The 15,312-nt window shown below is 38.0% G+C and overlaps 1 protein-coding gene and 1 pseudogene across 2 annotated transcripts in view; one reads left to right on the top strand and one right to left on the bottom strand.

Annotated features, from left to right (window-relative positions):
* Nucleotides 1–15,312, bottom strand: part of SLC39A9 (solute carrier family 39 member 9) — a 52,479-nt gene that overhangs the window by 13,033 nt on the left and 24,134 nt on the right. For both annotated transcript variants that reach the window (XR_006293421.1, XM_043556442.1), the window contains exon 3: nucleotides 1,876–2,070. Coding sequence is in view for 1 of the 2 variants with exons in the window: in XM_043556442.1 (XP_043412377.1) it covers nucleotides 1,876–2,070 (195 nt within the window). In the remaining variant the exon portion in view is untranslated. The remainder of the gene's footprint in view (nucleotides 1–1,875; nucleotides 2,071–15,312) is intronic.
* On the top strand, nucleotides 10,959–11,281 carry LOC122469253 (annotated as a pseudogene).

The raw sequence follows: 15,312 nt of genomic DNA, 5'->3' as shown, positions 1-15,312 counted from the left end.
ATATTATCAGGAGCAATTCCTACAAATAGGACTTTGGGGTTGAAGGGTAAATACAAGTGCAGTTTTGTTACATATTGCCAAGCTCTCCTCTGCAGGGGCTGTACAATTTTGCATTCCCACAGCAATAGATGAGAGTGTGTTTCACCGGAGCTCTGATAACAGAGTGTATTGTCAAGCTGTTGAAGTTTTGCCTGACAGGTAAGAAATGACATCTCGGCAGAGTTTTGATTTGCATTCTTAAGTGAAATTGAACATCTTTTCATATGTTTAAGGACCATTTTAATAACTTTTTATGAACTATCTGTTCATGTCTTTTGCTTGCTTTTCCACTGATTTTTTTTGTAGGCCAAGGATTCTTAACCTGGGGCCCACATCGAAGAACACAGGTAGAATGTAGGGGATGCCTGTGACCTTAACGTGGAAAAAACCCCGCATTTTAATTTTTACTAACCTCTAACTGAAATCTATTATTTCCTTTAATTGTGAACATAGACAATATGCTACAAGATCAGCACTATTATACTCTATTGCCAATAGTAATCAGATAATTTCATATTATTTTACAGTTGTAAATATCTTCATATTCTTGCTTTCACTCATCACTATTTTAAATTTAAGGGCTTATAATGCCTCCACATTGCATGATTACAGTCTTCTTGTCTGTAGATGCTCATGTGGCAAAGCTGGGCCACTCTCCGGTAACTCTTCACCTACAGTCATTCAGGCAACTAAACAGCAAAAGCCATGGGATCTCTCACTGGGGACCAAGATATCTATGCTGCTCTCCAACAGTTCCTATCTGCAAAGTTCTCTGTCAGTGTATTTGAAAAGAGATATTTATAAATCCCTATATCACCAAACCCCAAGAGTTTGATGCAACTCTTCCAAATTTATTTTTGTCATGGATCAGAATTTTTTTTTATTTAATACAAACCATATCAAAGATGCTGACCTAGCCAAAGATGAATTCATTGATCTTAAGACAAAAAAGTTACTTGGCTGGCTTGTTGGTGGAGCATGTGATTCTTGATCTTGGGGACGTGAGTTCGAGCTCCATGCTGGGGGTAGAGTTTACTTTAAAAAATAAATTAAAAAATTATTTTAAAAATTTCTTTAAAAAGTTACTGTATCTGGAGTTAAATTTAAAGTCTTAGAGAACTGTAGTTGAGAGAAGTTTAGCTTTCTTTGGAAAGCAAGCTATGAATGTGTTTAAGTATATCTGTAAGAAAATATCTTTGTGAATCAGGGTTCTCTACACTAGTAACCATTAAAACAGAAAACCAAATCAACTGAATGTTCAACATGACACTCTGTTGCCTTGTTAAAGCCCATCTCACAACTTAGGATTTTTAGCGAGCTAAGCAACAAAAGCTGTCATGCTGATGTCCTAAAAAATAAAATTTAACTCCACCTTGCATATGATTTAAATATATTATATCTTGTTAATTAATGCATCAATAAAGAAGATACACATTACTGTATCATACATTTGTTTTTAATGTTTTAGAACTATATTTCAATATAACTGGGCTTTCTCTGCAATTCTATGCTTTATGCTTTACCCATTTAAACACATTTAAAAAGTCCACAGGCTTCAGAATGCCTAAGGGCTCCACGGCACAAAAAAAGTTAAGAATTTCTGTGCTAGACTCTCAATGAGACAGTTTTAAGATTAATAACCCACTGAGCACTCCCTTGTGCCATGTCACAACTCACTAGCTCCCCCAACTGAATAAAATGCTCACCAGAACCCAAGAAAGACAAGAGTTTTCAGCACTAAATAAGCCCATTGATACATACTGAATTATTTAATCATCTGTGACTTTCTAAACTGCAAATTTATTGCGCTGCCCATAAAGCGTTGGGGCCACTTACCATCAGTAGAATGCACATGGGAGCTGCCAATCTGGTCTACGAGCAACATGAAAACGAAGCCCAGAACGAGGGAAACGCCAATGTAGGCATGCAGCTGTGTATGGTCATGGCTGTGCTCATGTTCATGGACAACTGGTATTTCTGCTTTGTCTGATGCAATAACATTCTGTGTCTCACTCGCTTGGTGGTGCTTACCTAGAGTAGAAGGAACCATAAAGAGAAAAGGTTGTCCCCCTTGAAACATTTTCACATAGAAGCTTCCATTCCTCTGCATTTCAAGCCCTACTTACTTTACTGCAAAGACATCTACTTCCTGTATCGTAATCCAGCCAATCATAAACTCCTTTTGGCATGTAGACCTTTTAACTGCCCATTATTCTCAAAACCTAGGAAGTGGAAGCAAATCACCAAGCAAGAAAGCAGTCATATTCCCAAGTTATATCATCCTCTTTCCTGGCTGAGAAATTCCTGCCAATATCATCAGAAACTACAGTGAGTTTTACTCTGATGAAAACGGGTGAATGAAGAGCAGTAATAACGAAAATAATTTTAACCAAGTGGATCTGGTTTCACACCTAGGTTGATCTAGAAATTGCAAATGAAGAGTAAACTGAGTATAAAAATTGTGTAAGTTTTATGAAAATATATTTATAAGATATAAATATAATATTTTATAAAATATAAAATATATTCATAAAAAATATCACGAGGCAATCACTAACTAGAAACCAAAAGGGCAGAGCAGTTTACGAGGCACATCCTTCAGTCTAAATTCAGTTCTAGAAATACAACTGCTGAGATACTCCATATTACAGGAAGTGGCACTTGGACAGGTAATACTTCCTAGTTTATATTCACATATGACACTCAAAGCATAAATGCTTCAAGGCCAGAATCCTGATCTTTGCTGTGTTTCATGTTAACACATTAGACATTCTTCATTCATACTTGGATTAAGCATTTTTACCTTTGATCAAAGAAATTACTCGTTGTAATTTTTAGATCCTTGTAATATTTTAGATTCTGCTTTTTTTTTTTTTAAGTTTATCTATTTGAAAGACAGCGAGTGCGTGAGTGTGCACATGAGTGGCGGAGGGGCAGAGACACAGGGAGAGAGAGAGAATCCCAAGCAGGCTCGGCACTGTAAATGCAGAGCCTGATGTGGGGCTTGAACTCACAAACCATGAGATCATGATTTGAGTCAAAGTTGGATGCTTAACCGACTAAGCCACCCCTGTGTCCCTGCCTTAATTCTTTATTTAAAAAAAAAAATTTTTTTTTTAATGTTTTTATTTATTTTTGAGACAGAGAGAGACACAACATGAACACGGGAGGGGCAGAGAGACAGGGAGACACAGAATCTGAAGCAGGCTCCAGGCTCTGAGCTGTCAGCACAGAGCCCGACGCGGGGCTCGAACTCACAGACTGTGAGATCACGACCCGAGCTGAAGTTGGACCCCCAACCGACTGAGCCACCCATGCATATCCCTGCCTTAATTCTTTAAAAGATATTTTTGAGGGGCACAAAGCACATGCTATCTTAAGATTAAAAACAAAAACAAAACCAAAAAAACCCACCTATATATTCATCTAATTCCTGAAGGATTTTTTTTTTTTTGGTTTTCATAGCTGTTTTCTTTTTTTAACCTTTTTAAAAATGTGATAAAACATACATAATGTAAAATTTACTTACCATTTTAATCGTTTTTTAACGTTTATTTATTTTGAGAGAGCGTGAGTGTGGGGGAGGGGCAGAGAGACACAGAGGGAGAGAGAGAATCTCAAGCAGGCTCCTTGCTGTCTGCACAGAGCCCAAGGCAGGGCTCGACCCCATGAACCGTGAGATCATGACTTGAGCCAAAATCCAGGGTAGGACACTTAACCGCTTGAGCCACCCAGGAGCCCCTTAACCATTTTTAAGCCATTTGCAGCATTAAGTACATTCACACTGCTCTGCAACCATCACGATCATCTATCTCCAGAAATTTTCATCATCCCACGGTAATTTTTTAAGCTGGAGATTTTTTTCTAACACTGATTTTGTCCACTTGTTTTAAATTAAACGTCTAAATCTCTCTAAAAAAAAAAAATAAAAAAAACTCTCTAAAAAGCAACAACAACAACTTTACTGAGATATAATTTACATACAATAAGACACATGGGTTTTTGCAAGTGCAAAAACTCTAGTAACTACCACCAGGACAAGATACCAAATATTTAAAAATCCCAGGAAAGTTCTCTTATGCTACTCTGAAGTCAATATATCACTCCTGGTCCCAAGCAAGCACTGATATGCTTTTTGTCCCCAGAGGTTTTTGGTTTTTTTTTTTCCCCACTTATTCTAGGATTTCGTATAAATGCAACCATACAAGATGTACTCTTTTGGGTAAGGATTCTTTTGCTTAGCATGATGTTTTGAGATTTATCTATGCTTTGCATGTATCACATGCGATTTGTTTACCCATTTACCTACTGACGGACATTTGGGTTATTTCCAATTTTGGTCTACTATAAATGAAGCTGCTATAAGCATTCAGGTACCAGTCTTTCTGTGGATACACGTTTTCTTTTCCCTTGGGTACATACATAGGCTTGGAATTGATGGGTTGTGTGTAGGTTTAACTATGAAAAACTGTCTGTTTTCCAGTTTCCAGTGGCTGTACCATCTTCCATGCCCAACAGCAGTGTAGGAGTGTTAGGTGCTCTATGCCACTGTCAACATGCTATTGTGATGCTTTAAAACTTCAACCATTTTTACGTACATGATCATGTCATCTTCACAAAGTTTTGCTTCTTTCCAATCTTTATGCCTTTTCTTTCTTTCCCTGGCCTTACTGTGGGCTAGGATCTGGCTAGAAGCCCCAAATACGATGTTAAATAATGGCTGGGAGGACACGGCCTTGCTTTGTTCTAAACTTTAGATGTCTTAGCCGTAGGATTTTCAAATAAGCCCTTTCTCACTAAGGAAATCCTTTCCTAGTCTGCTGTGATTTTTTTTTTTCACGAAGGAGAGTTTAATTTTGACGGGGCACCTGGGTGGCTCAGTCGGTTAGGCGTCCAACTTCAGCTCAGGTCATGATCTCGCGGTCCGTGAGTTCGAGCCCCGCGTCGGGCTCTGTGCTGACCGCTCAGAGCCTGAAGCCTGTTTTGGATTCTGTGTCTCCCTCTCTCTCTGACCCTCCCCTATCCATGCTCTGTCTCAAAAATAAATAAACGTTAATTTTGTCAAAGGCTTTTCTGTACCTGTTAAGGATGATCAAATGGTTTTTCTACTTTATTTTGTTAATATAATAATTGAAACCGGTTTCTGGATATTACTCTAAACCCTACTTTGCATTCTTGGGATAAACTCCACCTGGTTAAGATGTGTTATCCTTTTTCTATATTGCTGGATTCAGTTTACTACTATTTGGTAAAAGACTATTGCGTGTACATGCATGAGGGATACATTCATGAGTGATTGTTGTCCTGTAACACCTCTGAATCACACTGGTCGTGTCATCTTCAAAAATGAGATGGAATGTTCTTCCAGGACACGGAAAAGTTCTACTTTGGCCAATACATTTCCATTTTATTGATTTAAACAAGGTCTTTGACTATCAATTGTTATTCTGATGTTAATGTTAAGTGGTATTTTTAAATGACTAAGTTGAGGTTTATGATGGTTTTTAAACTTTTAAGACCATGACCCATAGTAAAAAATAAATTTTTTTATTTAAAAAAAAATTTTTTTTTAACGTTTATTTATTTTTGAGACAGAGAGAGACACAGCATGAACGGGGGAGGGGCAGAGAGAGAGGGAGACACAGAATCCAAAGCAGGCTCCAGGCTCTGAGCCATCAGCCCAGAGCCCGACGCGGGGCTCGAATTCACGGATGTGAGATCGTGACCTGAGCCGAAGTCGGATGCTTAACTGACTGAGCCACCCAGGAGCCCCCAAAATAAATTTTATTTATATGAAAAACTAACTACAAAGTTTCACAAAACAGCGAAGCTTCAACTGGTTAACAACACACTCTTCCATTTCTTTGTCTTTCCCTCTTTCTTTGTCCCTCCACCAGGTTTTTATTTTATTTTTAAATTTATTTCTTTTGAGAGAGAGAGAATGAGCAGGGGAGGGGCAGAAAGAGATGTGGGCAGAGGATCCAAAGTGGGCTCTGTGCTGACAGCAGTGAGCCTGATGCGGGTCTCAAACTCACGAACCGAACTGTGAGATCATGACTCGAGCAGAAGTCAGATGTTTAACCCACTGAGTTACCCAGGTGCCCCCAGGCTCTTTTTAAATCCTGGTTACAAGTCCAACTCGCTGAATGTATTTGAAGACTCACTTAGTTGCTACTTTTAGTTTGAAAGCACTACTGGAGGTGGAGAGACTCAGGGGAGAAATGGATGATTTTGGAATAAGGAGCATTTTCTAGAAATCAGAAGCCTGGGCCTGCAGTGGTCAACTAAAGAGAGCTGAACGTTAAACAGGCCTAGGAGAAAAAGGTGGGCAGGCTGTGTAAGAACCACTCAGTTCCTTACACAAACAAACTTGTTAGTAGTAAGGGTTTTAAGCCAAAGAAGTGACTGAAAATTCAGAGAGGAAAAATAATTAAGTTTGAGAAGCAGTCTAAGACTCTTGAATTAGTAATGGTGGACAATTAAAATGTAGCCTCATGGTACCATGACTGTATTAAGTTTGTGAAAATCACTGAGCCATACACTGCCCATATGTGTATAACATACTTTTTTGTAAGCGATATTTCAATAAAAACGAAAAAATTCAAAATGTAGTACTCTGAGGCCAATACTGAGATGGTTGCCCTCATCATTTTTCAAGTAGGTCTTCTTTGCAAGCTGAGAAACTAGTTTTGCATGGCCTCGAGAATATGAACTAAATCATCTTAAAAAAAAAAGCTACATAACGACAATTTACAATACTATTTAGAAAGATGCTATTGGCGAGGATCTGAATGATTACACTTTCATAAGGTTCCCACTTAACACCTAACTGGGCTCTCCTCTCTGCCTCTGCCTGTACTCTGCACACATTAGTGAATCCAGGGGCTCTCCATTCTGCCTCTCTTGGATAATCCCTTGTCTTTGGAGACTCAGCTCATCATCTCCTCCTCCTTGAGATTTTATGTCCTCTTCTCTTCATTCATACATAGCACACTAGGCATCTCTCTACCACAGGTCCTACCTCACCATATCAGAATTCAGACATCAGCAAACTATAGTACAGGGCTGGTGCCTATTTTTGTAAATACAAATCGCATTGGAACATAGCCAGGCTCATCTGTTCACAGATTATCTATGGCTGTTTTCATGCTATGACACCAGGGTTAAGTAACTGCAACAGAAATCATGTGGCCCACAAAGCCTGAAATATTTATTAGTTGGCCCTTTACAGAAAAAGTAAGCTAACGCTTGCTGTCATTGATTGTTATTCATTTTCTATTGGCTGTGAATTCTTGAAGGCTGGGGCTAGATCTTAGATCTCTGAACTGCTAAAAATCAATAGAAGGCCAAAAATCTAGCAAATACTCAACAAACAAGTGAAGGCAAAAAATGGCCTTCAATTCTATATTTTTTTAATGTGGCATTTCATTTCAAAAGTTATGGCAATTAGGGGAGCCTGGGTGGCTCAGTCGGTTGAGCATCCGGCTTCAGCTCAGGTCATGATCTCACAGTTTGTGAGTTCGAGCCCCGCGTCAGAGCTCGAACACACAGCTGCGCTGTCACAGCTGTGCTCTGAGCTGTGAGCACAGAGCCGGGAGCCTGCTTCGGATTCTGTGTCTCCCTCTCGCTGACTCTCCCCCACTCATGCTCTGTCTCTCTCTGTCTCAGAAATAAACATTAAAAAAAAATTAAAAAAAAAAAACACAAAAGTTATGGCAATTAATAACTTCTTAGATAAAAAGATTGAAAAAAATTTTTTTTAAGATTTATTCATTTTTTTTTTGAGAGACAAAGAAAGAGCACAAGCAGGGGAGGGGCAGAGAGGGAAACACAGAATCCGAAGCAGGCTCCAGGCTCTGAGCTGTCAACACAGAGCCCGACCCGGGGTTCGAATTCATGGACCACAAGATCATGACCTGAGCCAAAGTCAGCCACTTAACCGACTAAACCGCCCAGGCGCTCCTAGATAAAAATATTTTTTAATGGAAATAAAATATAATCTTCTAGTCTGAAGATAATTATGCACATGTGTCTTTATAAATTCAGCTGTAATAGGTAAGAGATAAACACACTAAATTAGGTTACAGGTTATGCCAAGAGTTTGGGTATAGTCATACTATTATTTGTGAACAGTTGCATAATAATTTTTAAAGGTAATTACTTTTGGGGTGTCCATAGCCCTGAAACGTCAAGCCTAATTACAACGTTCAAAGGATAGCCAACATCATTTTATTTTATGAGGTATAACTATATCAGAATTTTAAAACTTAGAGGTGAGTATAAGACCCTTCATTATCTTATTCCAACAATGTTTTAAAAAAAATGAAATATAATTAACATACAATGTTATATTAACTTAGTGCTCACCATGGTAAGACAGTTACCATCTGTCAATGTTATTACAATATTATTGACTAAATTCCCCATGCCATACTTTTCATCCCTGTGACTTATTTTATGACTGGAAACTTGTACCTCTAAATCCCCTTTACCTATTTCACCCATCACCCCAGTCACTTTCCGGCTGGCAACTACTAGTTTGTTCTTTGCATTTAAGAGTCTGTTTGGGTTCTTTCGGGGGTTGGGCGGGGGTGGGGGCAGCACCTGGGTGGCTTAGTTGGTTGAGCATTTGACTCAGGCTCAGCTTAGGTCACGATCCCAGGGTCATGGGATTGAGTCCCACCATCAGGCTCTGTGCTGAGTGTGGAGTGTGCTTAAGATTCTCTCTCCCTCTTTCCCTCTTCTCTGCTTGCACTCTCTCTAAAAATAAAAAAGAAGTTTTTTTTTTGGTTTGTTTTTTAGATTCTACATATAAGTGAAATCATATTGTATTGTCTTTCTGTCTGATATAGTTCACTTAGTAGAATACCCTCCAGATCCATCCACATTGTTGTAAATGGCAAAAATCTTATTCTTTTGTATGGCTGAGTAATATTCCATCACACACACACACACACACACACACACACACACACACACACAATCTTCTTTATCCATTCATCTATCAATAGACACTTGGGTTGTTTCCATATCTTGGCTATTGTAAATAATGCTGCAATAACCATAAGGGTGCATGTATCTTTTTGATTTAGTTTTCTTTAGGTCAATAACCAGTAGTGGAATTACTAGATCATATAGTATTCCTATTTTTAATTTTTCAAGTAACCTCCATACTGTTTTCCACAGTGGCTGCACCAATTTACATTCCTACCAACAGTATACGAGGGCTCCTTTTTCTCCACATCCTCACCAACATTGTCTTTTGATTATCTTTTTGATTCTAGCCATTTTGACAAGTGTAAGATGCCAACAATGCTTTCTTAAAATAATTTTGGAACTTTTCTTTTGTTACTGCTTAAGAGTCAAGTTTATGAATCCTAATAAAGCTGTCTTTATAGTTATCACCTGTTTTTGATATAAAATAGTATTGAAGAAATTGATCAGCTATCTTACTGTGCAGATTGGCATTGAATACATTTTGTATTTCCCCAAACCAAAACAACTTTCAAGGAAAATCTTGCTGCCGCTGATGATACTCATCTAAACGTGCCACACACTCTGGAAGTAAATTAGAGAAAGATTTCCAACATTTTTTAAGAAATCACTTTTATAAGCACCTAATTTCATGGTTATAATTTTGAAGGGGTTAATACTTATTTTGATGTAAAAATTTAGCAAATAAGTAAAATATCAGCAACATATAGTAAATATTGCTTGAAATAAATGTGCTATTGATTGAGCTTCTCATAAAGATCTGAATGCTTATCATTCACATGGAATTTAGCTTTATATAAAAACATGAAATACTTATTGGAATATATACAATGGTAGGCATTATTGGTCTTATTTGCAAACATTAACCAAAAAACAAACATAAACCCTTTTCAAAGTGAATGCTAATCACCTTATTGGTACATACACAAATTAGCAATGGAATCCAGATACTGAATATTAATACACTCATTCTTCCTTCTACTCTGGACATGAAACTGAACCTAACAAAAACTGGGATCTCAAAATAGTTTAATTTTAACTTAATTAAAATATATTAAGTTGTATATATATGTTATTCATGAATGAGCTTTCAGTTAGTATGTCTGATTACTCAGGACACCGGCTGGTAATTGATTAGCCTGAGACTTGTTCCACATCATACTCCTTGCTGCAAAGTACGCAAACCAATGGTGTTATCCCTGCATATTGCACATCAGACACATATTTCTCACGCCACTAAGAAAGTGTTCTGAAAATCATTATGAGCTTCTTTCTCTAGATATTTATATAGGAATCTTTCCAGTAAGTTCCATTTGTATGATGTGTAGCCTGTAGCCGTTGTTTGTCACAGACATTCATTGCATTAAAGGTAACAGAATCAATTCACCCTTTAAGGAGATTCGTTGAAGCTCCTCCTTCAGATCAGTATGTACTTCTATACAAGAAACAAATTTTCAGGTAATCTGGCTTTTTTTTTTTGAAGTGATCTCCAGTTTTCATTTTGGCCTTTGTTGTTTTTAATTTCCTAACATTTACTCATGCCTTGCAATATTTATAGATCTCTATTATATAGTTTTTTATTTCTGGCAAAGACAAATAGTTATTGCACCTGATGTGTTTTCAGTAATAAGGGCAGAATAGCTTCTGCTTATTGGTGACATGTTCTGTTTCTCATGTAAAAGAGAAAACTTGATCACAATCAAATGTATAAAGCTGACGCTTTAAAGCGATGTTAGTTATGTATCTTTGGTCAAAATATTACTGTGCTTTTAAAAGGAAAAAAATCTCTTTTTGTAAGAACTCTTCAGCAGATAAACGCTGCAATGGTGATTTTAAATTCCTCGCGACGTACCTCATGTAGCACAGCATCATCATTAAGAGGGTAGGCCTAATTTTTTTCCCGTGCTGATAGTCCTCTTGCAAACATGGTGAACATTCCCAAAACACGCTGGACTTGCTGCAAGAGGTGCGGCAGGCACTAACCCCACAAAGTGACACAGTACAAGAAAGGCAAAGGTTCTCTTTATGCCCAGGGCAAGTGGCATTATGACAGGAAGCAGAGTGCCTATGGTGGGCAGACTAAGCCGATTTTCTGGAAAAAGGGTAAAAGTACAAAGAAGCTTGTGCAGAGGCTTGGATGTGTTGAGTCCAACTGCACAGATCTAAGAAAATGCGGGCTGTTAAGAGAGGCAAGCATTCCGAACTGGGAGGCGATTCAAAGAGAAAGGGCCACGCGGTCCAGTTCTAAGCTTCATATTTTGTTATATTATGAAGAGAATCAAATCATGAGGTTACATTCGCTTCATTTGGTTGCAATTAGCCTTTTAAGAGGAAAGTAAACTAGTGCCATCAGTTAAATTCTCCCTGTGGGGAAATTTATGCTAAAAAAAAAAAAAAAGTGTAGGGTTCAGAGTAAAGACTGTGTTCAAATCCTGATCCTGACACTTACTGGCTGAGTACCCTGGACAAGTCGTTCAATTCCCTTGTGGCTTAATGTCCTCGTTTGCAAAACAGTATCTGTCTCAGAGGGTTGTTGTGATAATTAGACAATATATCTGAAGAGCTTCACATAACACCTGGCATATGCTAAGTGCTCAGTAAATATCCAGGAACGTAGGTATATATCAAATGGAATTTGGGAGATTCATTTTTAAACATCTTATGTTACACAGTTGACCTGAATATTGGTCAGAAACAATAGTGAGGAATAAAACAATGTGGGGGGCAGGGAGGGAGAAAAAGTAGAGATCAGACACTTTAGCAGACAAACTAAGAAGTAGAAGAGACAGATATCAGTCCACAATCATCCATGTTTCAGAATCCTGAGGATAAAGTTTAAGAGTTTTAAAGAGACAGAACAAGAGTTAATTAAATAGAACAGATTTACCTTCCTTTTATTTAAACATAGAACAAAATGACAAAACCATAAGATGACTGTATTTCTCTAAAAAATCTGATATGTGGCATTCACTGACAAATTAGTAAAATAATCTATAGTGAGCCATTTCTGGTAACAGTTCCGATGACTATCCTAACAGTTATGAATAATGTATCAGGTTTATATTTAGGTTTTTGACCCCATAGCCTGCCTTCCTCAATGTACCAATTCTCATGTTCCAAAAAATTACGGTGGCTTCAAATCTAGCCCCACAGTAAGCAAGCACTGAAGTCCTCCTTAAACCATCTTCTTAAAACTTGTTTCTGTAGAAAGACAGTCTTCTCATATGAATGCTGATCTAATTCCAGTGATTTTAGAGCTATAATTATAGAAAAATATGTGAGAGATTCCTTTTTACATTAATTAGTATTTAATAATGCTTATTAAAGTACCCTGGCACTTGGTTAACACAGTACACTGAGCTCTGAAAAAATATCTGTTAATTATCATAATTATAAGGTCCACAGAAGAACTAAACTATAGGCTGTGGTAAACATGTACACAAACTCCTTTCTTGAAGTTGGGAGAAAAGTTGATTTGATCTACAAAAAGAAAAAGAGGAAAAGGGTGGGGGAAGAAAATGATAAAGTAGCAGAAAATAAAGCAATGTGAGCAAGCTCACCAGAGTGCAGAGAGATGTGGGAAATTTGGAGATTAAAAGTTTGAGATTAAAAGTGCAGAGAGATGTGGGAAAGTTTGGAGATTAAGCGTCTGACTTCGGCTCAGGTCATGATCTCACACTTCGTGAGTTCGAGTCCCGCATTGGGCTCTGTGCTGACACCTCGGAGCCTGGGGCCTGCTTGGGGATTCTGTGCCTCCTTCTCTCTCTGCCCCTCCCCCACTCATGCTCTGTCTCTGTCTCATAAATACACTAAAATAAAAATTTTTTAAAAATGACAGGGACTTCTGGAGCTGGCTAAGATGGAGTAAACCTATTATAGCCTCAGTTACACAATGATTACTACAAAAACGGAACAAAACACACAAAGAACAACTACCTAAGGACTAACAAATGTAAACAATAGCAAGAGGAGAGAGGGCAGCAAAAACTTCAAAAGAAACCTTGTCTTTCTGGCCAGAGGACCAGGGAAAGGGGCTGCTGAGAAGTGTTGGTACGGAGGGAAACCACCCCTCGTTTTTCTTTCCCAGCCCTACCTTGAAGGTGGTCCCAGGTGCAGAACGGCATGGCAGCAACCCAGGTAGTTACAAGCCCCAGAAAAACCACATCTTTCTGGCAGGAGTGGTCTGAAGAGCATGGGGGGGGGGAGGGGGATTTGGCTATTCTGTTCTCTCTTTTCTCCTGCCACTTTGGCCTGAAGGTGTCCCAAGTTACACAGAAGTGTGCAGTGACAGCAGAGGCAGCTAAAACTCCTAGAAAAACTCCACCTTTCTGGCCAGAGAATGAAGTAAATGGGCCCCTGGAAGCCAGGGAGTGTGAGAGGAATCCGGGAGAGGAAAGAGCTAAGAAGGGTTCCCTTCACAGTGTGTATAAAGGCACACGTCCCAGACTCACCCCTGAGCTCTGCAGGGATGGGACATACCCAAAGCAGCATTACAAAGGCTTTGAAAACTGAACTAAAATTAAAACCATCACCCAAAAAGGCACCACTGGTTTCACAGTCTGAAACCAACCAGGCTAAGTGACTGCTAAAACAAAAGAATTACATATTCTCTAGAGGATTTTGAAAGGACTCAAAGTCCCAAAATATATTATTAAAAATGTCTAGAATACAACCCAAACTTGTTTGACATACAAAGAAACAGAAAAATTTCACCAATTATGAAGGGAAAAAACAATCAACCCACCCCAAGACAACTCAGATCCTGGAATACTTAAGACTTTAAAGCAGCTATTATAACTACGCTTTCATCAGTAAAGGTAAAAAAACACTTGAAATGAATGAATGTCATTTGAAGAAATAGAAACTATAAAAAGAAACCAAGTAGAAATCTTAAAACTGACAAATATAATATTTGAAACAGTACGTTCACTGGATGGCTCAGCAGAAGAGTGGTGATCACAAAGGAAAGAATCAGTACCCTTGATTACAATGGCAGAATTCAATAGTATCAATAGAGACCACATGACTCACAAAGTCTGAAATATTTACTGTCTGACCCATTACAGAAAAAGTTTGCTGACCCCTGGTCTAAATACACCAGCTAGAAGACAGAGAAATTGTCAAATCAGATTTTAAAAAATATAATTCAACTATATGCTGTTTACAATAAATCCAATTTAAAAATAGTGAATGATATACGTTAAAAGTAAAAGGATGAAAAAAGATATACCATGTAAACACTACTCAAAAGGAACGTAGCTGGAGTGGCAGTTGATATCAACGCAGACTTGAGAACAAGAAATATTTATCAGGAATAAATAGGGACATAATAATGAAAAAAGGTCAGCTCACCAATAAGACCTAGTAATCCTAAATGTGTAGTAGGTACCTGACCAAAAAGCTTTAATATGTATAAGGCAAAACAGAAATCAACAAAATATAAAGCAGAAAAAAATGAAATCAAACATGGTTCTTTGGGGCAAAAAAATTTAATGAAGACATTAGAAAAAAAGGTTACTATGAACAACTATGAGTAATTTTTAAAAATTTTTTTAATGTTTATTTATTTTTGACAGAGAGAGAGAGAGAGAGAGACAGAGCATGAGTGGGGGAGGGGCAGAGAGAGAGGGAGACACAGAATCCAAAGCAGGCTCCAGGCTCCAAGCTGTCAGCACAGAGCCCGATGAGGGGCTCGAACCCACGGACCGCAAGATCATGACCTGAGCCGAAGTCGGACGCTCAACCGACTGAGCCACCCAGGCGCCCCTGACTAATTCTTTAACTTAGAAAAAAATGGGTAATTTGAATGGTCTTATGTCTATTAAATAAACTGAATTCATAGCTAAAAACCTTCCAAAGTAGAAAACTCTAGGCCTAGATGGTATCACTGGTAAATTCTAGCAAACATTTAAGAAAAGAAGTATTTTTTGCTTTTTTACAGACTTCCAAAATGCAGAAGAGGCAACACTTTCCAACCCTAACAGACCAGCGTTACTCTGACAACAAAACCATACAAAGACATTTTAAGAAAGAAAAACCACAGGCCAATAGTCCTCCTGAACAAAGATACAGATACCCTCAACAAGATATCAGCAGATTGAATCCAGTGATGATAATCTACTAACAATCAAGGGGGGTGGTATACACAAGTCTAGTTCAACATTTGAATATCACTGTAATTCACCACATTAAGAGACTAGATAAACACTTCCAACAAACTAGGAATAAAAGGAGAAACTTTCTTTTTTTTTTTTTTTAACATTTATTCATTTTTGAGAG

The sequence above is a fragment of the Prionailurus bengalensis genome, chromosome B3, assembly GCF_016509475.1.
Source record: "Prionailurus bengalensis isolate Pbe53 chromosome B3, Fcat_Pben_1.1_paternal_pri, whole genome shotgun sequence".
Lineage (NCBI taxonomy): Eukaryota > Metazoa > Chordata > Mammalia > Carnivora > Felidae > Prionailurus > Prionailurus bengalensis.
This window is presented reverse-complemented; position numbering and strand designations above follow the sequence as displayed.